At 42.2% G+C, this 27,651-nt stretch overlaps 1 protein-coding gene across 9 annotated transcripts in view; it reads right to left on the bottom strand.

Annotated features, from left to right (window-relative positions):
• The window catches only part of KDM4C (lysine demethylase 4C), a 259,002-nt gene that overhangs the window by 209,686 nt on the left and 21,665 nt on the right, over positions 1–27,651 (bottom strand). For all 9 annotated transcript variants that reach the window (XR_013232575.1, XM_077344954.1, XM_077344951.1 and 6 more), the window contains exons 4-5: positions 25,255–25,369; positions 19,186–19,379 (exon numbers count right to left, since the gene is read on the bottom strand). Coding sequence is in view for 8 of the 9 variants with exons in the window: in XM_077344954.1 (XP_077201069.1) it covers positions 19,186–19,379; positions 25,255–25,369 (309 nt within the window). In the remaining variant the exon portion in view is untranslated. The remainder of the gene's footprint in view (positions 1–19,185; positions 19,380–25,254; positions 25,370–27,651) is intronic.

The following is a 27,651-nucleotide window of genomic DNA, read 5'->3' as shown; positions in this document are numbered from 1 at the left end:
GTGTTTATATTTTGGATACATACAAGATGTGATATTACCAATTTAAAAAGTTATAATGTTTGCACAGCCCTACAGTCTTATGGCCTAAGCAGTCATAAATTTTACTCCACTGCTTCTTTCCCAATAAAATGTTGTTAGATTTGCTTATGTGCATAATGCTGCATTATTCAGCATATTGAAAATCCCAGTGTCGTTTTGCACAAGTACAGTATTTTAAAAATGCTGTTCTGGAGATGAGGAGGGATAATTTCAGGAAGGGAAGGTAGCTCAGCAGGAATGTGATTCCATAAAATCCCTTCCTTTCAAAACAGTTGTAATTCCAGGAGAACACCAGGCCTTACCTGGATGTTAGCAACCCAAGGGATACCCTTACCTATCAGACTACCATTCAGTTATACTTAATAACCAGCACACAGGAGACTCTGGTATCTTCAGTAACAAAGCTATTGCTTCCAACTGAGAGAGAAAACTTACAGATGGAGAACATGAAGAAAACTTACAGATGGAGAACATGAACATCTGGATGGCTGCAACCAATACACACATAGAATTGAAGCCCCTCGTATACAGGCCTAGGATTGCTAATCCCTAAATGAGGCTACATAGATCAGTCCCTTGCAGAAAATGGCTGCTTTGGAGAGTGGTCTCTATGGCATTTTACTCCTTTGCGGTCCCTGCCCCCAAACTTCTCAACGCAGAACTTGCAAGCCCTACCACTAAACACCACTAAACAGTCTGAGGGAGCAAGCAGGTCCCCCACGCTCCTTGTTTGTCTCAGGAAAGCACAATGGCAAGGTCTGGATTGTTCTTGGGGTAAGGGGAGTTGGGAGGATGGGCTAGATTAGCGATACCCAACCTGTGGGCCACGGACAACATGTGGACCTTCGACTAATTGGAGGTGGGCCCGGAAGGACGCCTTCTCCCCCCCCGGCCCTTTACTTCATCCCCCCCGGCCCTTTACAACACACTTCGGGTGTCATTGTCTCCCATCAGTCCCAGATGGGTCTATCTCATTGCAGAGAAACAAGCTCAGGGTTCCCATTGATTTGGCATTGTCATGAGTTAAAATTTCCATGAAAATAAAATGTTCCTTATGTTCATTGTTGTGCCGTGTCTGTATCTTATTTTGAAGGGATATTTAAACATTACCATAGAGATCAGAGAGCGTTAGGGCAGTGGTTGAGAGTAGAGGAGTAAACTACCCCCCCCACCGGGCCTCAGTAAAAGGCATTGAGTGGTCCCCGGCATTGAGTGATCCCGGTGATAAAAAGGTTGGGGACCACTGGGCTAGATATCAGGGGGGGGAATTCACAGTCAGAGTAGCTCAGCAGTGGAATAGGCTGCCTAAGCAAAGGTTGGATACACATTTTTCTTGGATGCTGTAGAATGCTTTGGGCTGATCCTGCGTTGAGCAGGGGGTTGGACTAGACAGCCTGTACGGCCGCTTCCAACTCTATGGGGCTTTTTGCACGCCTTCAAAATCGCACAATGGTTGCTAATTGAAAACGCTATTGATTTGCCATAACGCACGACGTCGTCGACAATCTGCCACACACCTGAAACCAATCTGCAAAAAGCGCTTCCTTGTAGCGCTTTCAGGGGAATCCCAAAAAGTGGATTCACCCTCCGGAAAGCGCTACACTCTTGCAACCAATCTGCAACACTAGCGAAAAAGACCTGTGCGTTAACATTGTTGCGGTTTCTTCAAAGTCCCTCCTCCTGAGCCTGTCCTCCAAACTTCCGGCGAAGCGATCGCCATTTTTTTTCTCCGAGCGAGCGGGGATAAACGCACCAGCGAGCCTCTTTCTGTTTAGAGGATTCCCTGGCTTCAGTCCTTCCCCTTTAGTCACTAAGCACAAACCACAGAAAAGCCCGTTTGCTGATGTATTTTCCCATTAATTTTTACACATTCATTCAGCCGAAAATCGGGCCCGTGAGAGGGGGGGGGGATTTTTTTTTTTCACTCGGAGGCAGCGTGGCAACGATCAAACGATCAAACGACAGCTCAAACACACAAGGCAGCTGGATGGGTCTCTCCGTTGCAACGAATCTACCCAGATTCGTTGCTATGGGTCTGTTTTTTTTTTTTTAACCTTTCTTAAAGGGAAAGGGGCTGTTTGGGAGCATGCTAACGGCTACCCATTGGCTGCTTGACGGCCAGGGGCGGGACAGCTCGGCAATAGCGCTTCCTTTCTAGCGATTTCTGCCGAGACCGGAAGCCTGTGGGAAACGCTACAAAACGCAACTGGATTCCACCACAAAGGCAGGTATGCATAACGACGAATTCCACTACTTTAAATGGCGATTTTTCATTCAGTGACCAATTTGCAACAAAGATCCCGGTGCGTAAAGCCCCTATGATTCTATGGCCAAGGCAAAGGAATAGGCAATGCAAATGTGCTCAATTAAGGCAGTGGTCCCCAACCACCGGGCACCGGGCCGCGGCTCACTCTCCCTGCCCCCCTGCACTGTGAAACTCGCCAGGCTGTGAGCAAATCGGCTGCCAAAGCGCCCGATTAGCTTGTGGCCCAGCATGCTTCTTTCTGCGGGGGGGGAGGGGGAAGTGCAGCCGCCGGCAGGTCCGTGCATGCGTGTTTGTGGCCCCACCAGGAGCACAGGAGCGCATGCGCAGGCTTGCCACGCATATGCATTTGCACAGGGGCTGCCACAAATGCGCGGCACCCAGATCGCCCTCCCCCCCCACCGGTCCACAACACCAAAAAGGTTGCGGACCACTGAATTAAGGCATCACCAGCACATAGTAGTGCATGGCTGTCCTGGCTCCTAATTGATAGTGTATGCATGGTCCATGGTGGCATCAGGTTTAACCAGACAGCAGGGCTGCCAAATACCCCAGTGGGGGCAGAGTCTGTCCCTCCCTGAGCTCCCATTGTCCACCGCAGCTAAGGGAGTAACTCTTTCTAGGGGCCTAACTCAACATTCCATCCAGATGTTGGAATTAATTAAAAAGGAAGAACAGTGAAGGGAAGATGCGTTCAGACCTTTAACTGGATGTTTCTATGCTTCAAGCTTTAGCCAGAAACTTTCAAATGTTTTAGAGGAGTAAACACACATCTTGGAACTGAAGTGATAGGAAGAAAAAGGATTGAGTGCTGTGCTACTTCTTATGCCTTTTGGTCCTAGCATTGCTGCCTGGGTCCCAGGGAACAGGTCTCAGTTGGAAACAGAACCAAACTTGCATGCAGTTCAAAAAAATCTGGCAGCATCCTACCCCTGCTTTAATATGCTTGATATTTTCTGCTTAAATTCAACCTAAGGAAATTGAAAACAGTAGAAAAATTAAATAATCTACCAAGCAATCACATACATACATACATACATACATACATACATACATACATACATACATACATACATACATACATACATACATACATACATACATACATACATACATACATAACCATGTGTTATAAAATCTAATTTTTGTTGGCGGCAGTGGGATACAAGTCTGGCATCTTAAACTTTATTTTTTTCTGAATTGTTTAAGTCTACATGTACCCAGTGACAACTCAGATGACAAGTGTCAGTTTGTAGGCATAATGAGTACCAAAATATCACCAGTGAAAATGTCAGTCTTTTTTTTTTGTGCTTGTTTTATTTGAATTACTTTTAGTTTCAAATGTTAAGTACCTGTCGAGTGCAAAGCACATGAATAATAATGTTGACACTTAGGATATTTTGCTACTATGAAGTTCACAGGGAATCCAATTCAGATCTATATTTTCTTCTTTTCTATTTATGAACATGTGCTCCATACGATTGTTAAGATAACAAAGTCTGATTTCATTCATTGCTCAGCCTATGCTTTTGGAAACCACATAGTTATTAACAAACTGAAAATCTATTATGTTCAAATCTGCAAAAATATGAACATTTTTATTCTCTCAGGTCAGATCTCACCACTAAATTTCTACTGAAGGACCTCTACAAAAAAAACAAGGCAATTAGTATTTCTAGAAATGCATCCTCCATGGTTAAAATCCTACATCTGAGAAAAGGGAAATATGACACAATGAACCAAAAATTTCCTACACTGGAATTGGCAATGCTATGTGGAAGGGTTGCTGACGTTTTGGGTAAGATCTCTGTTCCCCCTGGTTTCTTAGGCATGGCAACTAAAGACATCTCTCTTGCAGAAATTTCTTTTAATGATATTAACATATAAGAACAGTTAGGCACATGGAGCAACTTTGAACTTGCATCAACAAATGGGTTGAGAACACTTGGGAAGGAAGGAGTTAATTTAGTATCAGTCAACTACACTAACAAATATGTGACTGTGATGTTTCATTAAACAGTGTAAAAAAATTACATGACCACTGCATATGGTTGCTGAACCTAAGCAAGTAAAGCTGTCCGGTGAGTATTGGGTACAAAGTATGCCACTTGGAGTTCCATGATTAAAGAAATGCAAGAGATAATAAATGTAATAAATAAATATCATTTTTGGATTTTTTCCTAAGAGCCAAGCAAGGCTATTTGCAATTAGATTATTTAAGTAACTTAGAGTGCAATCCTAAACAGAGATACACCCTTCTAAGCTCACTGAAATCAATGGACTTAAAAAAAAAAAAGCAACCTTGCTTAGATCTGTACCCGTTAAATAGCATGAGGTGATGCTGTGTCTTTAATAACATAGGATATAATTTATATCCCCCCTTCAAGGATCGCTGCCTTGCTGTGGCAAGGGGGCTTGCGTAGCTCAGTGAAGCTATTAGCTATGCCGTGTAGGGCTACCCAAGATGGACAGGTCATAGCTGAGAGCTCTGACAAAAGGTGATCCACTGGAGAAGGAAATGGCAAACCACTCCAGTATCTTTGCCATGAAAACCCAATGGACAAGTTCAAAAGGCAAAATGATATGACGCTGGAAGATGAGCCCCTCAGGTCGGAAGGTGTCCAATATGCTACTGGGGATGAGCAGACGGCTAGTACGAGTAGCACCAGAATGAATGAAGTGACTGGGCCAAAGCCGAAAGGACGCTCAGTTGTGGAAGTAACTGGTGGCGAAAAAGCAGTCCGATGTTGTAAAGATTTTTATTCCATAAGAACCTGGAACGTCAGATCCATAAATAAAGGCAAGCTGGACGTGGTTAAACAAGAGATGACAAGACTGAACATCAACATTTTAGGAATCAGTGAACTAAAATGGACAGGAATGGGTGGATTTAATTCAGATGACCATCAGGTATACTACTGTGGACAAGAATATCGCAGAAGAAATGGAGTAGCCATAATCAATAAGAGAGTAGGAAAAGCAGTCTTGGGATACAATCCCCAAAATGACAGAATTATCTCAGTTCGAATCCAAGGCAAACCTTTCAACATCACAGTAATCCAGGTCTATGCCCCAACCACTGCTGCTGAAGAGGATGAAGTTGACCAGTTCTATGAAGCCCTACAACAACATCTAGAAGCAATGCCAAAAAATGATGTGCTTATCATCATAGGGGATTGGAATGCTAAAATAGGAAGCCAAAAGATAACCGGGATAACAGGCAAGTTTGGCCTTGGAGTACAAAATGAAGCAGGGCACAGGCTGGTAGAATTTTGTCAAGAGAATACAATGGTCATAGCAAACACTCTTTTCTAACAACCCAAGAGACAACTCTACACATGGACATCACCAGACGGTCAACACAGAAATCAGATTGACTAGGTGCTCTGCAGCAAAGATGGAGAAGTTCTATACAGTCAGTAAAAACAAGACCAGGAGCTGATTGTGGTTCAGATCATCAGCTTCTTATTGCAAAATTTAGGCTTAAATTGAAGAAAGTAGGGAAAAGCACTAGGCCACTCAGGTATGAACTAAATCATATTCCCGACGAATATACAGTAGAGGTGACAAATAGATTTAAAGAATTAGATCTGATAGAATGCCTGAAGAACTATGGATGAAGGTTCGCAACATTGTACAAGAGGTAGCAACTAAAACCATCCCAAAGAAAAGGAAATACAAGAAATCAAAATGGCTATTTGAGGAAGCTTTACAAATAGCTAAGGAGAGAAGGGAAGTGAAAGGCAAGGGAGAAAGAGAAAGATACACCCAACTGAATGCAGAATTCCAGAGAAAAGCTAGAAGAGATAAGAATGCCTTCTTAAATGAACAGTGCAAACAAATAGAAGAAAACAATAGAATGGGGAGGACCAGAGATCTTTTCAAGAAAATTGGAGATATGAAGAGAACGTTTCATGCAAAGATGGGTATAATAAAGGACCAAAATGGTAGGGACCTCACAGAAGCAAAAGAGATTTTTAAAAGGTGGCAAAATTATACACAAGAACTATGCAAGAGCGAGCTTAACATCCCTGATAACCACAATGGGGTAGTTACTGACCTGGAGCCAGACATCCTGGAATGTGAAGTCAAATGGGCATTAGGAAGTCTAAGCAACAATAAAGCTAGTGGTGGTGACAGCATTCCAGTTGAACTATTCAAAATCTTAAAAGACGATGCAGTAAAAGTGCTACACTCAATATGCCAGCAAATTTGGAAAACTCAACAATGGCCACAGGATTGGAAAAGGTCAGTTTACATTCCAATCCCAAAGAAGGGCAATGCCAAAGAATGTTCAGGCTACCGCACTATTGCACTCATTTCTCATGCTAGCAAAGTTATGCTCAAAATCCTACAAGCTAGGCTCCAGCAATATATGGACCGAGAACTTCCAGAAGTACAGGCAGGATTTCAAAGAGGCAGAGGAACTAGAGATCAAACTGCCAACATACGCTGGATCATGGAGAAAGCTAGGGAGTTCCAGAAGAACATCTACTTCTGCTTCATTGACTATGCTAAAGCCTTTGATTGTGTGGAGCACAACAAATTGTGGCAAGTTCTTAAAGAGATAGGAATACCAGAGCATCTTATTTGTCTCTTGAGAAACTTATATGCAGGACAAGAAGCAACAGTTAGAACTGAACATGGAATCACTGACTGGTTCAAAATTGAGAAAGGAGTTCGGCAAGGCTGTATACTGTCGCCTTGCCTATTTAACTTGTATGCGGAGCACATCATGAGAAAGGTGGGATTAGAGGAGTCACAAATTGGGATCAAGACTGCAGGAATATCAACAACCTCAGATATGCAAATGATACCACTCTAATGGCAGAAAGTGAAGAGGAACTAAAGAGCCTGTTGATGCGGGTGAAGGAGGAGAGTGCAAAAGTTGGCCTGAAACTCAACATCAAGAAAACAAAGATCATGGCATATGGCCCTCTCAATTCCTGGCAAATAGATGGGGAAGAAATGGAGATAGTGACAGATTTTATTTTCCTGGGCTCCAAGATCACTACAGATGGGGACTGCAGCAAAGAAATTAAAAGACTCTTGCTCCTGGGGAGGAAAGCTATGGCAAATCTAGACAGCATCCTAAAAAGCAGAGACATCACCCTGCCAACAAAAGTGCATCTAGTCAAGGCTATGCTATTCCCAGTTGCAATGTATGGCTGCGAAAGGTGGACCATAAGGAAGGCCGAGCGTCAAAGAATTGAGGCTTTTGAACTCTGGTGCTGGAGAAGACTCTTGCAAGTTCCTTGGACTGCAAGGCAAACAAACTGGTCAGTCCTAAAGGAGATCAGCCTTGACTGCTCCTTAGAATGCCAAATCCTGAGGATGAAACTCAAATACTTTGGCCACCTCATGAGAAGGAAGGACTCCCTGGAGAAGAGCCTAATGCTGGGAGCGATCGAGGGCAAAAGAAGAAGGGGACGACAGAGAATGAGGTGGCTGGATGGAGTCACTGAAGCAGTAGGTGCAAACTTAAATGGACTCCGGGGAATGGTAGAGGACAGGAAGGTCTGGAGGATCATTGTCCATGGGGTCGCGATGGGTCGGACATGACTTCGCACCTAACAACAACAACATAATTTATATCATGTTGAAAGGCCTAACACTTACAAATGCATGGAAGCAAATCTGGATGTTCTCTTGCCTTTTCCAACAAAAGATGATTCAGGTGAGGTTATTTGAAACCTCTTAGAGGGAAAAGCAGCTGGAGCGTGAAGGAAACATGAGGTGATTCAGCACAAGTTAAGCACCACTCTGCCATTTCTTCTTTTCACACTGCCTATGCCAAAGTGGCTCTCACTGAACAGAAAAAAGGGGAGGGCATCAAAACAAAATTATACACCTTTGTACCTAGCATGGCTAAGACCAAAGCAATGGAATGGCAAAACTTCAACTAATTTTAATGAGCTGAGACACATCCATGTAAAGTCACTCTTCCAAGCATAGCACATAAAGTATTCACTATGCCAAACAATTGGAAACTAAGAGAAAATGTCTGACTACTTACGTTGCCTAGCACGTTGTTAGTTCTAGACAAGCATTAACAGTAATTTGTAGTATTAATATCCAAATGCTTCCAAATAGCAACTTTTCCTATAAAACTATTGTTACCAAAGTTGCTTTAGGATTAATAGAAACCACAGTTGATGATAAGCTGAAACAGCAATTCTGTGTATGGGAAGAAGGACATATTCAAAGTGTTCCTCTTCAAAAGCTGAAATTACTAATGGCCTTAGAAAGTCTCCAAAAGACACATCATTCTGTTAAACTTCAGTTTTCATACACTATGCCAAAACACTTAGCACTGAAGAACCTATCTGCATCTATGGATTCAGTCCTAAATCTACTTTCCTGGGAATCAGCCCCATTATTAAAACAGGACTGCATTCTGAATAGGTCTGTTTAGGATTGTTCATTAAGTCTCCTTAAACACTCAAATTCCAAACAAGACCAGACAAGATAGTTCTTTGGAGCATACTAATGCAATGCATACAAACTAATATTGTACCAACTTCTCTGTCACTCTTCTCTACTGCAGTGTGAAGTTTACATGAAAGTGAACTCAGTTTAATAATATATATCCTGAAAGTGACAACATTATCATGTATAACCTCAGTGAATTACTAGCAGGAAGGGTGAGGCAAATTGAAATCTAATATGTCAGCAAGTCAGTGAGTCTGTGCCTCTTGATAGCAGAAGTGCTAAGGAGATTAATATGTCTTCTTGGTTCTCAAGACAAAGTATGAAACCTGTTTATGGGTAATGGAAGAAAGATTAGATTGAAAATATCTGGGACACACTAGGTGAATACATTTAAATAAATTAATATAATGTATGTTCAGCATCTTCATAGTATTCAAGGAAAAATAGCATTCCAACATTTTTTTAATCATATATACCCAATGCATACTTCCTTGACCCACAATCTCCCATTCTTATATACTTGAACTAGTTAGAGCAGTATGCCTTTTGTAGTTTAAACAGTAATTTATTTGTAGTCCATCATGAGCTGGCCTGGCCAAGAGCTGTGGGAAAGAAATCAAAATAATAAAAATAAAAATGAGAGTTTGTGATTGATTAGGACAGGAGCAAGCAGGTTTCCTCTGCTTATAATTAAGAAGGGTTTCCAGTCATCAGGCAGAGCCTGGATGTCTCCTGGAATTACAACTGGTCTCCAAATTACAATGATCAAAAATTAGTTTACCTGGTGGCTTAACCCTGCTGAGATCCCACCCCAAAAGTCATCCTTCCTAGGCTCTGCCCCCAAATTTCCTAGAATTTTCCAATCCAGAGCTTGCAAAGCCTTATTTTCATTCAAACATCAAATTATATCATTACTGCTACCACATCAAAAGAATATCTGCATAGCTATTGGCAAGCATATCTACATAGTTATGCTTGCTGATAGATATGCTGACAGAAATCTGAACTGTTTTATTGATAGAAGGCATGAGGAACACTCAGATACTTCCTGACGGGGGATCAGAGATCTACTGGGACCTAGATAACATATTGTCAATTGCTTCTAAACTGCACAATTATTGGAATTTGATAGGAAAAAATTGCTTAGTATATCCTTTGGGGTGTAGGACATATTAGCAGGGGAGGGAAAGTTAAAAGTGTAGCTAATTGTAGAGGGCCAGGATAACTAATAAGGGATAAAGGAATATATAAATTAGACGAGCTAGGAAATTAGATAGTGTAGTATAGGAAAAGGGAATTGAAACTGAGATAAGAAATTAAAAAGTAAGGAAGTAGAGTCGACTGAAGATGGCGCCGTAACAGCTGGGCTTCTGTCCGGCTCTTAAGCCATGCTGAGGGTCAGGAGCAACCGCACCTGGCTGACCTGAGCAGATACGCAAATCTGCTCGCTGGTCGCCCCAGGAACCGGGAACGGCATCCTGAGGGTCCTACAGATCCGTGGGGAGGTAGGGAGACCGAGCTCTCCGGATCAACAGCAGCGTGTGCTCAAGGTCACGATGGCGCCCTTGTCGTAAATAACTTTCTAAGCCTGAAACGACCACCTGACCCTACATTCCTCCCAGATCATCTTTTACCAGACTGACAGGAGGTGAAGTTTACAACAGTAAGGATTGAAAATTTTCTGGCTTTTCCTTTTCTTTCCCCACAAGCTCTTCCCCCCCCCTCCTCAACCAATTTACAAGTGAATTCCTTCTTTCGTTGAGTGAGAGGCTCCCAGCTAATTATACCCACTAACCAAACAAAGAGAGTGCTCAAGAGAAGAGAGACTTTAAAGTTTTGTTGGAGAGAGTTCAGTGGGGGAAGCTGCCTTGATACGGAGATCGACAAACTGATAATTTGGGATCGCTCGTGCTCCCGCGAGACCTCACAAGACTTTCTGTTTATAGTTTGTGACTGCCTAGAACTATGGAAAAATTAACTAAGGCACAGCTTTTCCATTTGTTATGCGAAGGAAACTCAAAGATACTGAAAGCAGTCAATAAGGTGGAAAAGGAAATCCGTGGGACTAAGGGGGAGCTTTTGGACGGAGCCAACGGTCTGGAGACAGCAGCTGATGAGGACATAGCTCAGCCAACAATATTTCAAATGAGAATTCAATGTTTGGAAGTTAATCAACAGGAGGGGGAGAGAGCTAGGGACGTAAAAATTCAAAGCACCTTGGAAGAACGTGGGAAAACAGATTTAAGGAAGGAAAGCACCGAAAACCTGGAAGTCTATTCAGAGCAGGAAGTGATTTGGATCAGCAAAATAAAAAGAATCTATTCAAAGGCAACAGCACGCAGGAAGCTATCAGGAGATATCACTGTGCGACCAGAGGAAGAGATCAAGATTGATACAGAGCCTACTTAAAGGTGACTGCAAGCAAGAATCAAGTAAGAGACTTCTTTGGCCCTGACAGAAGAACAATCAGAAATACTCTACTATGGAAAAAAACACAATTTCATTTTCTGCGACCACCTGAAGGATGAGTTGAACAGTGGAATATTCTCCTGGTTTCCTGTGGGGAAGACAGCAGCAGTAACTTTTAGGACAGGACCAATATATGATGGGAACTGACTTTATATCATCTAAGACAATAATAGAATATATTCTTATAATAGATTATACTCTCATATGTATCAACAACTATTCTGCTAAGAAAGGTGGTAATAACTTCTAGATCAGGATCAATATGTGATGGGAACTGAATATTTATGCCAATATGTATGCTAAAAGAGGATGACAAACTATACTTCATATGTATTAACAAGACGGCAGCAGTAACTCTTAGGTCAGGGCCAATTTATGAAGAGGACTGACCTTATATCACTTAAGATAATAACAGAAAATATTCTTATAACAGATCATATTCTCATATGTATTAACAATCATTTTACTAAGAAAAAGGGTAAAAACTTCTAGATTAGGAATAATATGTGATGGGAACTGAATATGTATGTTAAAAGAGAATGGCAAACCATATCAGCTGGTCGCTTTTTTTTCTTTTACTTTTCTGTAAATGCTTCATATAATAATAAATAATAAAATTATTTTTAAAAAAAGTAAGTAAGTAATCTGGGAGTCTAGGAAGTAATAAAAGAACAAGAAATTATGGTGGTTAGGACAAGGCTTGCTGAGAATAAGCAACATCTAATAAGAGTGAGACTGAGGTAAGGGAGGGGCAAAAGAGGCTGTGGATCCAAATGATCCAGGGGTTCAGGAGATATGTCAGTGAGAGGAAGCTAGACAAAATAAAGGATGCAAGATACAGTCAGGCTTGCATCCTTTTTAACCGGCATCCCATCCCAAGAAAGTTAGAGAGGCCAAATGTTGTAACCCATCTCCAACATAGATGCTATTCAACATCATATCAACCAACAACCTCAACTCTGTAATCTTATTTTTCAGAGCATGAGGTGGATATGGCATATGTGACTGAAACCTGGGTGAGGGAAGGCAACACTGCTGCCTGGAAAGAACTGGCTCCCCCAGATTTTTCGGTCTTCCATCAATTGCAGACTTTGGGGCATGGAGAAGGGTTGGCTATCTTGGTCTGGGAGGTTTTCCCATTCAGAGCACTCCTTGCACCAATGATCCCAGGAATTGAATGTGTTGGCCTCAGATGGGATTTGGTTGAGAGTGTGGCGATCTGGCTGGTGTATCACCCGACCAATGCACTGACAGATGCCCTGCCAGGCCTGCTGGAGGTGGTGGCCATCTGAATATTGCAGTATTCAAGGTTTATTATCCTGGGAGACTTCAATGTCCATGCGGAGATGCTGCTCACCAATTCAGGCCCAGACCTAGTGTTATCCATGGCTATGCTGGTGCCCTCACTGTTACTGGTCCCACTTATCAAGCAGGCCACACTCTGGACTTGAACTTTGGTGCAGGGCTAGAAGTAGAACTGATAGCCAATAATTTGATGCCATAGACCAGGGGTAGTCAAACTGCAGCCCTCCAGATGTCCGTGGACTACAATTCCACGGCGAATGCTGGCAGGGGCTCCTGGGAATTGTAGTCCACGGACATCTGGAGGGCCGCAGTTTGACTACCCCTGCCATAGACAGACCACTATGAAGACCCGGCTTAAGCTTCCAACTCCTCCCTGTGTAAGCAGTAGGTATATTTATGCCCACCCATGGAGACTTATGAATTCAAATGGTTTCCTGAATGCTTTGCACAGCCCAAAGCCTCCAAGCAGTATGCTAGCTGAGATGTCGATGTCTGGTAAAACCAGATGTTGACCACCATCAATGCAATCACTCCCCAAAACCCTCTCTTCCTTCAAGCTAAGCCAGCTCTTTGGTATAAAGAGGAGCTTTGCGAAAGGAAACAGGAGGTTAGATGGCTAGAGCAAGTTCAAAGGAAAATCCATGACGAAGCAACAACATCATCTTATATGATGCTCATGAAATCTGTGAGATAGTGGTGACGGTGACAGAGAGAGCATTCTATGCCACCAGTATCACATCTATGAGTTCATACCCGGTTCAATTGTTTAGAGCAGTGGTCCCCAACCTGCGGGCCGCGGGCCGCGGCCCGGTGTCGGGCCGCGAAGGCCATGGCGCCGTGCCGCGGCCCCCTCTCCCTGCCCCCCACCCGCAGTAAAAAACTTCCCAGGCCGCAAGCTTGCGGCCCGGGAAGCTTCTTACTGCGGGAGGGCGGGGAGGGCGGGGAGAGGGAATCAGGGCCGGGCTGCGCGGGCGTGGCCCGCAGGCGCGGCCTGATGCGTGGGCTTTGTCCGCGGGGACGTGGCCCGCGGGCGCGGTCCGCGCGGGCGTGGCCCGATGCCCTGCCGGTCCCCAGCCTCAGAAAGGTTGGGGACCACTGGTTTAGAGTAATTCAGTCACTTACTGCCCTAGACGAAGAATGTCCAAATGGTAGAAAATTGGATATAAGCTGTGAGGTCCTTGTGAGCTATTTTGTGGATAAGATCTCATGGGTCCATCATGACCTTCCTCCAACTGGTGATACAATAAATGAACTAGAGGTAACTACTCTCACCCTATCTGGCCCTGGAGCACCTATTTATTTATTATCTTGATTTCTTACCCGCCACTATCAAAAAGACCATCTTGCGGTGGGTTACGACAGTAAAACCCCACATAAAAAGATAAAATCCACAGTAGCTCAGCAGCAGTAGCTCAGCAGCAAACTTAAACCCTACTCCACGACCTCCCATACCATGCTTCAGGGAACTGGGTAGACCTGCTGTTCCAATTAAGAATGAAGAGGAGCCAAAACTCTGGAGCAGCTGGCCCAGGTGATCCATGCTGCAGCAGCTACATTGGTTTCCTCTTGAGTACCAGGTCTGGTTCAAGGTCTTGATCATAACTTTTAAGATCAGAAGCAGTCTCAGAACTCCATATCTAAGGGACCGCCTATCTGAATATGTCCCACAGAAAACAGTGGTCAGTCTCAGACAAATGATTAGTTGTCTCCAGCCTCAAAGAAGTGTAACTGGCTTTTTCAGCCTTGTCCCCCACCTAGTGGAATGTACTTCCAGAGAACATCAGTGCCCTGACAGAACTAAGACAGTTCTGCAGGACCTGCAAGATGGAGCTCGTCTACCAGGCATATGGTTGAGGCCAGTATACCTAGAATAACCAAAATATAAAAAGGGCCTCCCCTACCAGAATTGGGTACTCCTACCTTCTATTTTTATTCAGTAACGCTGCAATGCAATGCTTCTACTTTTTAAAATGTATTTAATTTTTTTACTGGAATTTAAGTGTTTTTAGTTGTTTAAGTGTTTTAATGTTAGTTGTATTATATTGTTGTAAGCCGCCCCAAGATACCTAGTGCAATAGGGTGGCGGATGGATGGATAGATAGGCCTGATCTCATCAAATATCAAAAGCTAGACAGGGTCAGCACTGGTTAGCACTTGGATGGGAGTCCAGTGAGGAGGTCCAGAGTCAGTATGCATAGGAAGGTAATGGCAAACTACCTGATAACATCTTTTGCCCTTGAAAGCCCTATGGGATTACCACGAATCTGGGGGCAACTTGACAGCACTTTACACACATACCACAATATAGCTATCAAAAAAAATACTACAGACAGGGTCCATATAGGTCTATGTATATTTTCTAGTGGTTTCATGTACCCACCCACCAGGCCTTACTCATATTTTTCTTCTCTCTGTGGTCCTTTACAAAGATCACTTAAGTCTTTTGGAAGGATTTTAACAACAGCCCCAGATAAGAAGACTTGTTTCAGAATATCTGATGTACCTGCAGGATCTACACTGATAGTCCCAGCCCAAGCTTTTTACTGCTGCAAAATCCCAGTGTCCCCTGAAATACATAAGTCTTCTTGGAACTCATATCCCTTCTTACCAAGCAGCTATAAAGAACAGGCACAGTTAGATGCCATTTAAATGTTACTGTGCCACTATCGGATGGATCCAAAGGAAAGTGCTTCTCATGCTGCTAGTGTAATATTTAAAGGGCACCTTATTCTTGGAAATGTGTCGCTGAACTCAGTGGGACCCAATAACAAGAAATGTGGTGCAAATAATTTAAGCTTCTTACATTAAAAAAATTGAGCTATAGCAAGATGTTCAGCAGCATTCTCTGAATAGGCAGAGTTTTCCCCTGACTGAATTTACAATATACTTCAATTAATGAAAACTATTATGTCAAGAAATATACAAAATTAAAAGACAGCCCCAATCATACATTACACCTGTGATGTGAGGTAGTGTACTGTACATCATTACTGATAGAAAATATAATAGCTTTTTTTGCTTGCTTAAATCAAAGCAATTTGCCTTGAAATAAAACCTGGCCAACATGCTAATAGCTCTGTAAGAAAAGAAATGCTACATAGTTAACTGGTTTAGTTTTATAACTTCACCTGAAACCAATTGCGGGTTAAATGTCAATACTGCAAATGTTGAAATCATACAAGGTTGGCACTGAAACACTTTAATTTTTAAAAGATCAGGAGCAGGATCGCATTCATATCAATTCCATTGATGATACAGCTCCATTTATGCAGAACACAGGCATGTCTTTGGAAAACCGAACCTTCCCAGAAAGCATGTATTGGCTACTGTTATACCAACTAGATATGTGCTTAAATGATCAAACAAAAAGAAGCCTGCAAGCATTTTCCAATGTGTTTGTTTTCTAATCCTTTCATTATTCTATTTGCATATGCCGACTGTCCTTTGGTAGTGCTGCTATACATTGTTCTACATCCCCTTCTACCAACACCTAACAGCTCATTCTGTCCTTAGGTCCTTGGACCCTAACAGCTTAATTCCCTCACTAGTCAGATGTTCAGCCAATGGCTATGAGGGGAAGACAGATTCAAGCCTGCAGTCATCTCTTTTATTTGCTTTAATTTCCTCTGGACTTTCTTGGCAAAATTACTTTTCAGAAAACCTGTGTGTTCTGTGCTTTATTTTGACACATTTCATACTCCTGTAACTGCAAGAAATGCATTAACTGTTCATCCAAAAACAAGTTTTGACTTTGCTATCAATATATTGACAAGTTGGGGACCCACAAGGAATCGAGGGAGAAATAAATCACTAGGAAACTTCTCTCTAACCCAAATCTTCCCCTCCAGGATACTATAAGCTCTTTTGCACTTGAATAGGTCCATTTCTCCATCTCCCTTTGTCACCCCCACCCCCATTGCCCTCTGCATTCACAGCATCTTGTGTTTTTAAAAGGGAAATGTTGTGTTATTCTTTTTAAAGTTATATTATGCTCAGGGCCACATTAACATATTGGTAGGACATGGATGAAACAAAACAGCAGGCCCCTTGCTTATCCTTTCTTAATTAGAAGCAACTGGGGATATGGTTAGGTTGTAGGGGTGGGGAGTGAAAAAATTCCTGGCCCTTTAGCTATGGATTCTGTTCAACATTATGTTGCATTTAACAGAATTAGGACTCCAAATAAAACTAACAAACTTACTGCTTACAATCCAGAGGATTGGACTATGCCAAACATTTAGTAATTGTTTGCCACAGCTGCCCAAACCCAGTGAGGTAGGCTTATCTCTAACTACTGCAGCAATTAAAAAGCTAAGTGGAGTTGCCAGGCTGTGGCTACAGCACAGGAGGAATGAGGACATCACTGGCAAAATTAACAAAAAGGCCCCTTTTTAAAAACAAACCAACCTGATGATGACCCATGTTCCAGGGGGGCAGGATTCTGGGAGCAGTTAGTAGACAGGGGGGAGAGAAAGGGACCCAGAAAGAAAGGGAAAAGTGGACTGCTCTATATTCAAAGAACTTATAAAATCCCAGAAACAGAGAAATACTGGGCATGGGCTGGGGAGGGGTGCATTTCTAAATCTCATCTCCCTCTTGCAAGTCCTCCACTTGTCAACCAAAAACAAAAGATCACAAGGTTGAGAGCCTATCAGCAGGGCAAAGTGGGAGTTTCTGCATAGTCAGGGAACTCTAAATACAAAGAATAATTAAGACCATGTTATCCAATGGGCAAAAGGGGGATGATTGCCCAGGGCACACAGTCACACAGAAAGCTGCTTCCAGTATCTGCAACACTGTCACTTCCCCACAGTTTTCTGTTCCCTTCTTTCCCAACCACATGGACTAGTAATGAAGTGACTCATGTTCAATGTATGTTCTACTAAGACTCCTAGATCCTTTTAGTATGTGAGAAAAGGAGTCTTAGTAGACCATACGTTGAACATGAGTCAGCAGGGTGACTCGGTGGCTAAAAAGGCAAGTGGGATTTGGGGCTGTATCAAACGGAGTATAATGTCCAGATCACGGGAGGTGATGGTACTGCTTTACTCTGCTCTGGTTCGGCCTCACTTGGAGTACTGTGTTCAGTTTTGGGCACCCCAGTTAAAGAGAGATGTAGACAAACTGGAATGTGTTCAGAGGAGGGCAACAAAGATGGTATGGGGTTTGGAGACCAAGACGTATGAGGAAAGGTTGGGGGCGCTTAGTCTGTTTAGCCTGGAGAGGATACCCATCATCCAATAGTTAAAAGGCTACCATGCAGTAGTCCCTAACCTTTTTATCACCAGGGACCAGTCAACACTTGACAATTTTACTGAGGCCTGGGGGGGCTAGTCTTTTGCGGAGGGATGCTGCCGCCCGAGCCCCTGCTCCTCTTGGTTTCCCACCGGCACCCCTAACTTCCTGCCACCCACTGGGGGGTGCTGCTAGCAGCAGCTGCGCAGTGCCATGCCAAGGGGGAGCTCCAGCCATGATGGCCATCGGAGAGCACCAAAAGTGAGCTGGCGGCAGAGTGGCAGGGCAGCCTCTGAGGCAGCATCCGGGGAGGAGGACGAGGAAGAGCCGTGGCCCGGACCCAATGATCCACGGACCGGTACTGGTCTCCAGACCGGGGGTTCGGGACATCTGGGAGCAGAGTTGTTCTCTCTTGCCCTGGAGGAATGGACCAGAACCAGTGTGATGAAATTAATTCAAAAGAAATTCCGTCTAAACATCAGGAAGAAGTTCCTAACAGAGTGGCTTCTCAGTGGAACAGGCTTCCTCAGGAGGTGGTGGGTTCTCCATCTTTGGAAATTTTTAAACAGAGGCTGGATAGACATCTGATGGAGAGGCTGATTCTGTGAAGGTTCAAGAGGCTGGCAGGTTACAGTGGATGAGCAATAGGGTTGTAAGTGTCCTGCATAGCGCAGGGGCTTGGACCAGATGACCCAGGAGGTCCCTTCCAAGTCTATGATTCTATGATTCTGACACTGCAAACAGCAAGACATGTCCCTCACTGCTGTAGTTGTGTCATGCCCAATGGAATGCAGCAGGTGAAACAGGCTTATTGTCTGTTGTTCTTGCCTATTGTCACTTTTTCCACACACCTCAGAAACAGCCCCTACTTTGTGCATTGATAATCTTTTCTGAATTTAAACCATAAGTCTTTCCTGTCAAATCTTAGCCTTCACTATTGCACATTTTTACTAAATGTCTCTGTATTCATTCATCCTTATCCATGGTTCCTCTATATATTTGTGAAACAGCCTGGGGGAGGGTGTGGAATGTGTCCAGCTGTCCAAGTTGGAATAGGGCCAATCAGGGTGCAGCCAGCTTTGCTGCAGCTGATTGGTCCTGCCCCTGCAGCTCCTGTCCTCTGTACCTGGTCTGTAGCGTCTTTGCTCTCAGACCACCTCAGTGCCTGGAGCCAGCAGGAGGTAAGGGGAGAGGACCCTGGTGGAGGGCCTGCTAACAAGGGCCTCTTGGCCTGCTAGGCTGGGCTTGCTAACCAGGGCCTCCCAGCCTGCTGACTGCCTGCTAAGGAGCTCTGTCCCACTGGCTAGGGGCCAGGGGAGGGGACCCTTTCAAGGCCCATTCTTAGGAACAGGCTTTGAAGCTACTGTATATATACACATAACTATCTACTTTTTGTTTATTTTAATCTTTCAAAACAGAGCTTTCATAAACAGATAACTTGCCATGATTTTGGTTCTCCGAAGTGAAGATAATTTATACTGTAGAGATCCATATCTTCAGTGTGCCATGCAAATGTTGTTTTCCACATGCCGAAGTACAGATATGGGGTATTGACACCCTCAATTGAGATTCCACAGTCTTCTTCTACAACATCCAATATAGTATTAAGATGAGCAATATTCCATTCGTTAACGTTCTGGAATAAACATGATATTTGATTAGTAGAATACAAATAAACAAATGCAAACTCACTCAATTGGCTTTTCCCAAAAAAGGCAAAAATATTATTGGAGACATTAGAACAATTATTTTTATCTGAATAATTTAGCCAGATAACTTCACTGTACGTCAGGTCTCTATTCAGAGCAGGGTAGTTATAACACACATCAAAGGTACCAAAATCCTTTTTGATTGAAAAAGTTGGGGCTTAAATATAACTAACTTTCTGGACTACAGTTAAAGGGTAGATTCAGGTAAATTAAAAAAAAAACAAATGCCTGGATAGTATCATAAAAATAACAGCCCTGCAAGATAAGGCTAATTATATCTCTCAATATCATGTTTTTCCACCATTGTTGATTGGAAGGCTGAGAAGACCCACAGAAGAGGCAACAAGGCCAAAAAAATTACCCCCACTGCTGCCCTCCAGAAAGCTGCCTTTCCAGAGCCATCATGGCAAGCAGCCTTAGATGGAGCCCATCTTAAACACATCTAATTTAATGGCCATCATCACATCTCACAGAAGCAAGTTTCACAAGTGAATTCCATATTTTATAAAATATTATATTTTTGTCTGTTCATAAGTTTAATTGGGTGCTTAATATTTTTCAAGAAATGAAAAAAGTTTTCTGCGTACCATGCAAATATGGTAGTTCCATGAGTCAACAGTAAAAGCTAATCTAGGAACAGATAATCAATTTTATTTAAAAGAGAATTTGAAAGATATAAAAATCAACTTTTTACAAACCATATATTTACAGTACTGCAAAAAAATAAAGAAGGGGAATTAATAAGGGAATGCCGAACAAAACAAAACAAAATTTCACATTCTGGCAGGTGATGGGGACAGAAAGTTCCTTAGGGAGAGTGTTTCACAGTTTTGGGGTCATGACAGAGAAGACCCTTTGTTGGGTTGTCCCCTATCTCACCTCAGATTACAGGGGAATGGGAAACAAATCCTAAACAGGTTACTATGACAGAATCATAGGTGGTGTGAGGACAGGCTGAGCTCATGTTTATTTCCCCAACACAAACAGTATCATAGAATCATAGAGTTGGAAGGGGCCATACAGGCCATCTAGTCCAACCCCCTGCTCAACGCAGGATCAGCCCAAAGCATCCTAAAGCATCCAAGAAAAGTGTGTATCCAACCTTTGCTTGAAGACTGCCAGTGAGGGGCACCACCTCCTTAGGCAGCCTATTCCACTGCTGAACTACTCTGACTGTGACATTTTTTCCTGATATCTATTTAGAGTGCATGCTGAGCTTTCATTACAAAATTGTTGTATTTTATGAGTATTTTATTGACTATTTGTTCCAGAGGAGTTGTAGCCTACATTTATACATCTGACCCATGATACACTTCAAGGAACTGTGCAGACTAAACTCCTATAGGATTTGTATTGGTGGTCTGGGACAGTTTCTCAAGTGGAAGCAGCCAGTAAAGCATTTGTCACTTGTCATCAGTTGTATAATAAGACAGCTGTAATGTTGTTGAAGCCAGTCCCATTTCCACTATCTGCTTAGGATGTCATGGAACAGCCAAGATCCAGCTGTGGTTCTGATTTGGGTTTTACTACAATGATTCTTCCCATTCTTCTTTACCAAAAAATAGGTAGCTTAATTGAAGACAAAGTTATCAGAAGTTAAGAGCTAAACTATACTACTATACTCAGGGAAATAGCTCTCTAATGATCCAGGACTGGAATAGGCTTTCATCCTTGTTATAGGGCCCATCTTGGATTCTAATTGACATTTAGTCTGATCCAGTCCAATTCTCAATATTCCTAACTGTCAATTTTATCCAAACAAGATCTAAGATTCAAAGAACTGTATAACTGGTTCCATAAACACTAAACTCATATTGCTCAAACACCATTTTCCACATCACAAAGGAAGCACTTCTTAAACAGAGGGAAGTTACAAACACAAGATGTTCTGTGCTGAGAAATGGTTCATTTAACTTTCATTCATTTAATTGCTCATTTAACTATCCTATCTTGTTATCTACTTTTGAGGAAAATTTGCTTCTTTTTGACTGAAAATAGTTTGGTGCAGCATAGCTCCTTCCACCATGAAAAGCATATTTGAAATGGTTTGCCCTATGCTGAGCAGATGTCCAGAATCCCACTGGATTTATTTCTTTGGATCTCAGCCACTGAAATAACAATGAGCTAATTAGAAATAGTTTCTGTACTAATCTTAATGACTTTCTGGTTTAGACAACAGGCAAACATTCCTAACACAAAATGCTAAGTAGCATGCAAAATTATTGCATATATATTTCGATTGGGACTTAAAATATAGAAAAATTACAGAATGAGATGTTTTATCACACTGTTAAAATGACTTTGTATTATCTTTTACATTATTAGATAATATACATTATTAGATAACATAATTCACATATTTAATTTATCACATATGGTTTCTCATGAGGCAGTAATTACACCATATACTGTTTGCTCATCTTTTGCCTCATTCCAGACAAGCTGTATTTCATCCATCCTTACTCAATATATAAAAACCCCTACAGTGAATAAATATGAAAGATCCTGATTCTAAATTTAGAAGAAATTTCTCCCAAAGCACAATGAACATAAACACGAATCCTTGTGCAAAGCTACCATCTGGTGGCAGAAGAAGAAACTGACCAGAAATGGAAAGCCAAAATTCCAGCAATTGTTTTCCAGGATTCTCCTCCTCAAAATGCACAGATGCCAGGACTCCTCCTTTTAATTTATACCCCCCTCCATGTTGTGCTACAGGCTACACCATCCACACTCTCATTTCTAGCACCACTTCCTCTTTGCGCTTGAATTTTTCAAAATTCTCATAATCTACTCTTTTTTGCCTGTCTTTTTTCTATTTATTATTCTTCTCATGCTAAGATTTTTCTCTCCCATTGGTTGCTCTAATGCCATTCACATATTCTACATTTAATGGTGCATCCTATTCCTTTTGTGACATATTCTAGTGATGGTTACAGAGACAGATTATTGAATGAAAACTATACCATAGCTCTGCAGAGGAATCAAGGGACACACCAATGTAGCAGTCATCCAATAATTCCCCAAAGTCATTACAACCTCAAGGGTCTCTTCTTCCCAATCCAGAAAATATTTATAAGAAAACTTAACCCCTCATGGCAGTGGATAAAACACATAATATGCAGGTAAAACAAGATGGCAAGAGCCTACAATACCATCTAAAATTACAGCCTCGTAAAGTCTGCGTGACAGCCTCTTGTGGCACAGAGTGGTAAGTGGCAGAAATGCTGTCTGAAGCTGTCTGTCCATGAGGTTGGGAGTTCGATCCCAGCAGCCGGCTTAAGGTTGACTCAGCCTTCCATCCTTCCAAGGTCAGTAAAATGAGTACCCAGCTTGCCGGGGGGTAAACGGTAATGACTGCGGAAGGCACTGGCAAACCACCCCGTATTGAGTCTGCCATGAAAACGCTAGAGGGCATCACCCCAAGGGTCAGACATGACTTGGTGCTTGCGCAGGGGATACCTTTACCTTTACCTAAAGTCTGTGTGACTATACGCAGATACAAAGACCCAAAGCCTCTTTGGAAAACCAAGCACCAGGTATTTCAGCACCTAAGATATTTCCTTGGCAAGTCTATATTGCCTATTGATTTGATTTTGGTTGAGCCTCTTAACTACTTAAATCAGGTACAAAGAACCATGCTTTTGTTCACTACTCCTAAGGTTCCTATAATTTTATTGTGCCGGAAACCCTTTTTGAGTACAAAAGGGATATTGCCAGTTCGAGTATTCAATAACCTAATTTTAATTTCATTGATATCAAAGTCTCCGCAATTTAAATCCTCAACAATAAAAATCATTTTGAAGAAGATTTGAAGGATGCTGTTCATGGAGATTTGATAAACTGGACTCACTCTATTGATTCCATTAATAACAATTGTGAACATTTTATTCCTGATTGTTTCATAGAAGAGAAAATCAATTCCTTATCAGCCCTCCCATCTGCTGAACAAACTAAAATCACTAGTAGACTGGATTACCTAAAATAAAACCTTTTGAGTACAAAAAATGAGTTGTCTCCACAGGTGCCAGTAGTAATGTTGACGAATTGAACAACATTCCCTTATCCATCATATTCAGTTGTGATAAAATGCTAGGTACATGTAATTAATTAGAAAATCCCCCCTTTCCTCAAGACCTCTAATGTAGATAGGACTCCTTTGTGACATTGCCCAAGTTTGTGCCACAATCCCAGAAAGAGAAATTGGGTACAGTGAAAGACACAGATCACGCATTCCATCTCAAAGTGAGAGTATTTGGGGTTCTCACAGAATGCCCACAGGAAAAAAGCTGACTCATTAGTTATTAGGCCCAATAATCAATCATACAAAGCATATCTAGCCCAAAGGCTCCCAAAATTCTTGAGCCAGTTTTCCCCCCACTGCTAATACAAAGGGAACTGAGGAATCAATGCAGATGGCAAAGCAAATAGTGTCTAACAATTTGAGGCATGTTATTTTTTTCTCCCCAACCACACCTCTCAGGAGCTACTGCTGCTAGAAAGTGGCTTTATTTAACAGTGTTGCCAAACTTTCAACAGAACAACAAAACAGACAAAAATTTTATGTCTTGCTTCTCACAATCTGGATCCAAGGAGATTTTGCAAAAGTTTGAGACTGCTTGTTAGAGAAAAAACACTAGTTTAAAAAAAATCCCAACAGCCTTTTCTCTGATTAACTGTACCTCCTCCCCCATGCTGCATTGCAACATTCAAAAGATGGTTCTTAGAGGATCTAGGAAGTAAGGCAGGAAAGTGGGGTAGGAAAACCCCAGAGCTTTCAAACCAAAACACTGTTCATCTGCAGAAGACTTTACAAAATAGTACAAGCACATCCTGGATTTCTTAGATTGCATTCTTAGGTTTCATTCTTTTTTTCCTTCCTGATAACCATTAATACATTGATTTCTGTTCAAATACTTTAACCAGGGCAGTAATGCCACAACAATTGCAGTATTACTGTCAATTCTGAGATGTAGGAAGGCATCTCTGCACATAATAAAGGACTTCAAAATAGATAATTTACTTGAACTGGGCAAATTTTAGATCCTGAATAATTAAATTTGCATAAAATAGAAGACTCAGAATATATATTCTCTAAACTATTTCTTGAAGTCATGCTGAATCCCAATACTTGTGAAGATTTGTCACTTCAGGAAAGCAAAGCTGGGCCCACAATAATAACAATGTAAAAAAAAGACTTGTCTATAACATTCTCTATTTACATTCTCTAATCTTTATCAAGATTCCTTCTTTACACGTGTTTCACAAACGGTCATTAATTCCATTTTAAGAAGAAGAAGAAGAGTTGGTTCTTATATGACACTTTTCCTTACCTGAAGGAGGCTCAAAGCGGCTTACAGTTGCCTTCCCATTCCTCTCCCCACAACAGACACCCTGTGGGGTGGGTGAGGCTGAGAGAGCACACTGCCCGGTCAGAACAGTTTTATCAGTGCCGTGGCGAGCCCAAGGTCACCTAGCTGGTTGCATGTGGGGAAGCACAGAATCGAACCTGGCATGCCAGATTAGAAGTCCGCACTCCTAACCACTACACCAAACTGGCTCTCAAGATATTGTCAATACAAACTTCTGTTTAGATTTAATTCAGAATTTAAGGACACATTAATTCAGAGTTAAAATAAAACACCTTCCACTATATTTTAATTAATTAATCTGCCTTTCTTCCACCAAACAGTCATAAGAGGCTATGTTATTCACTGGGAAAATTTAAACTCAGAAATAGAAATTACAGACAACATTCACTGCAAAGTAATCAGATAATTTATGTTAAAATAGAACACATACTTCATCATATATGCTTCCATTAATATCAGCTCCATATATTGGTGCTACAAAAGTTAAATTCTTCCAGTATTTTCGTTCCAAGTCTTCATAGTCTATATACCTTGGAGTACAGTATCTACAAAGGACAAAAAACAATGTTTTAAAGTTCTGTCTCATGATCAGCAATATCAAAGCTGTATGAATTACATTTGCACTGTATCTAATCAACTGTCTTGTGTGATGTCCCTTTAAGCGATCATGGAATGTTACATAAGAGGCGTCCTGCAAAGGAATATATTGAAGGATCTTGAATCTGACTCTACTACCAGTTTACATATGTTCCTTACAAAACGTTCATGATGCTGTTTGAAATCTTCTCTTACTCACTGTACAATAACAGTCATAACAAATGTAGGGCTATTCTTGGCCCCCAGACAATTGGCAAATAAAAATGTAATCATTTTTGTCTTCACTATCAAGAATGTATTAAACAGTTGCAAGGGGGGATTTCTGTAATTTAAGTTCACTCCTTGAATAAATCTTTGTTGGTCTTAAAGGTGCGACTGGACTCTGATTTTGTTTTGTTTAACTTGTCATAATACTTGCTGAGAATTTAGCAGCCAGGTTACAGTGAGAGACTGGATACACTGATCATATCACCCCTATGATGAAAGATCTACATTGCCTGTCCATCTGTTTTCAGGCACAATTCAAAGTGCTGGTTGATATCTGTGATGTCCTAAATAGCTTTAGGCCTGGGTGCTTGAAGGACCACCTCTTCCCATATTGGCCAGCCCACCAGTTGAGATCCTCTTTGCAAGCCCTGTTGCCTGTGCACGCGCCTACGGAGACAAGGGAGATGGCAATCACAGACCGGGCTTTTTCCATGGTGATGTCCAGGCTGTGAAATGCTTTCCCTCTTGACATTTGCCTGGCCTTATCTTAATCTTTTATGCACTGGGAAAAACATTTCTTTTCCCCAGACTTAACTCTGAAGCTCCACATTTTTAGCTGTGTTATGGAAAGCTTCAAGGCTGCAGACTGTTTTATTAACAACATTTTAGACAGTTTTAAGTGTTTTTACACAGTAGCTTAATTTTACTGGCTATTTTATTGATATTCTGTTATTTGTTCTTGATCTAATTTGGTTTACTGTTTTAACTAGACAGCTAGAGTGACTTCTAGCTGTTCTAGAGAGATGCCATACAAATATTAACATTTATATATATCTCATATACACAACTGTTAGGTCAACGCAGAAACTTAGTTTTCAATTCCAGCTTAAATGTTCCTTATTTTCTGAAGATGTTAATTGAGTTTGTGGAGTCTTGCTTGTCATTCAGAATGCGGTTCTTGCAAATTGTTGCCGGGCCCACTCATCAAGCTGGCGATACCCTGGATTTGATCTTTGGTGCTGTGATTGAAGCTAACCACACCGTTCCATGGTCAGACCACCATATCTTGAAGGCCTGGCTGCAGATGCCACCCCCTCCCTGCTTGGATGATGTATTATAGTCCAGTGGTCCCCAATCTTTTTATCACCAGGGACTGGTTAACGCGTGACAATTTTCTGAGGCCTGGGGAGGGGGGTAGTCTTTTGCCGAGGGACATCATTGCCATTGCCTGAGCCCCTGATCCACTTGCTCCAAAGATGAGATGGCAGCAGAGTGGCAGGGCAGCCCCCAAGGCAGAAGTCAGGAAGGAGGACAAGGAGGAGCCGTGGCCCGGTACCAACTGATCTACAGACCGGTACCAGTCTCCGGATCGGGGGTCAGGGACAGTTGTTATAGTCCACCCATGGAGACTTATGGAATCTGAGGGATTTCTGAATGCTTTACAGGACCCAATGCCCTCTGGTGACTCATTGGAGGCCTTAGTGGATGACTGGAAGTCCCTCCTATTCTCTGCCATTGATGAGATTGCTCCTGAGCGCCCTCTTCACCCCCACCTCAAATGAGCCCGTGGTTCTCTGCAAAACTCTGGGAAAGGAAGAGGGAGGTGGAACAGCTAGAGCTAGTATGGCGGAAGACTGGCAAGGAAGTGGCAAGAACATCTCATTTCACACTTATGCGGGCGTATGAGATGGGGTGAAAGCCGCAAAGTCTGATTCCTTCATGGCAGAAATCATGTCCGCTAGCTCTCGCCCAGCCCAATGGTTTAAGGTAGTTCAGACTTTGACCGCTCTTGAGGAAGGGCACCAAAATAATAGTAAATTGGATTTAGGCTGCGAAGCTTTAACAGGCTACTTTACAGATAAAGTCTTGTTGTACCACCATGACCTTACTGCCACGATTGATACAGAATATGAACTGGAAGCTCCGTGGCCATTGCACGGAATTTGGCTTGATAGCTTCAGACAGCTCTCTATATCCAAAGTAGACATATGTCAAGCGATCAGCTGATAGGTGAATCCCTGAG

The sequence above is a fragment of the Paroedura picta genome, chromosome 7 (assembly GCF_049243985.1).
Source record: "Paroedura picta isolate Pp20150507F chromosome 7, Ppicta_v3.0, whole genome shotgun sequence".
Lineage (NCBI taxonomy): Eukaryota > Metazoa > Chordata > Lepidosauria > Squamata > Gekkonidae > Paroedura > Paroedura picta.
The sequence above is the reverse complement of the archived record's forward strand: the minus strand, read 5'-3'. Positions and strand labels throughout refer to the sequence as shown.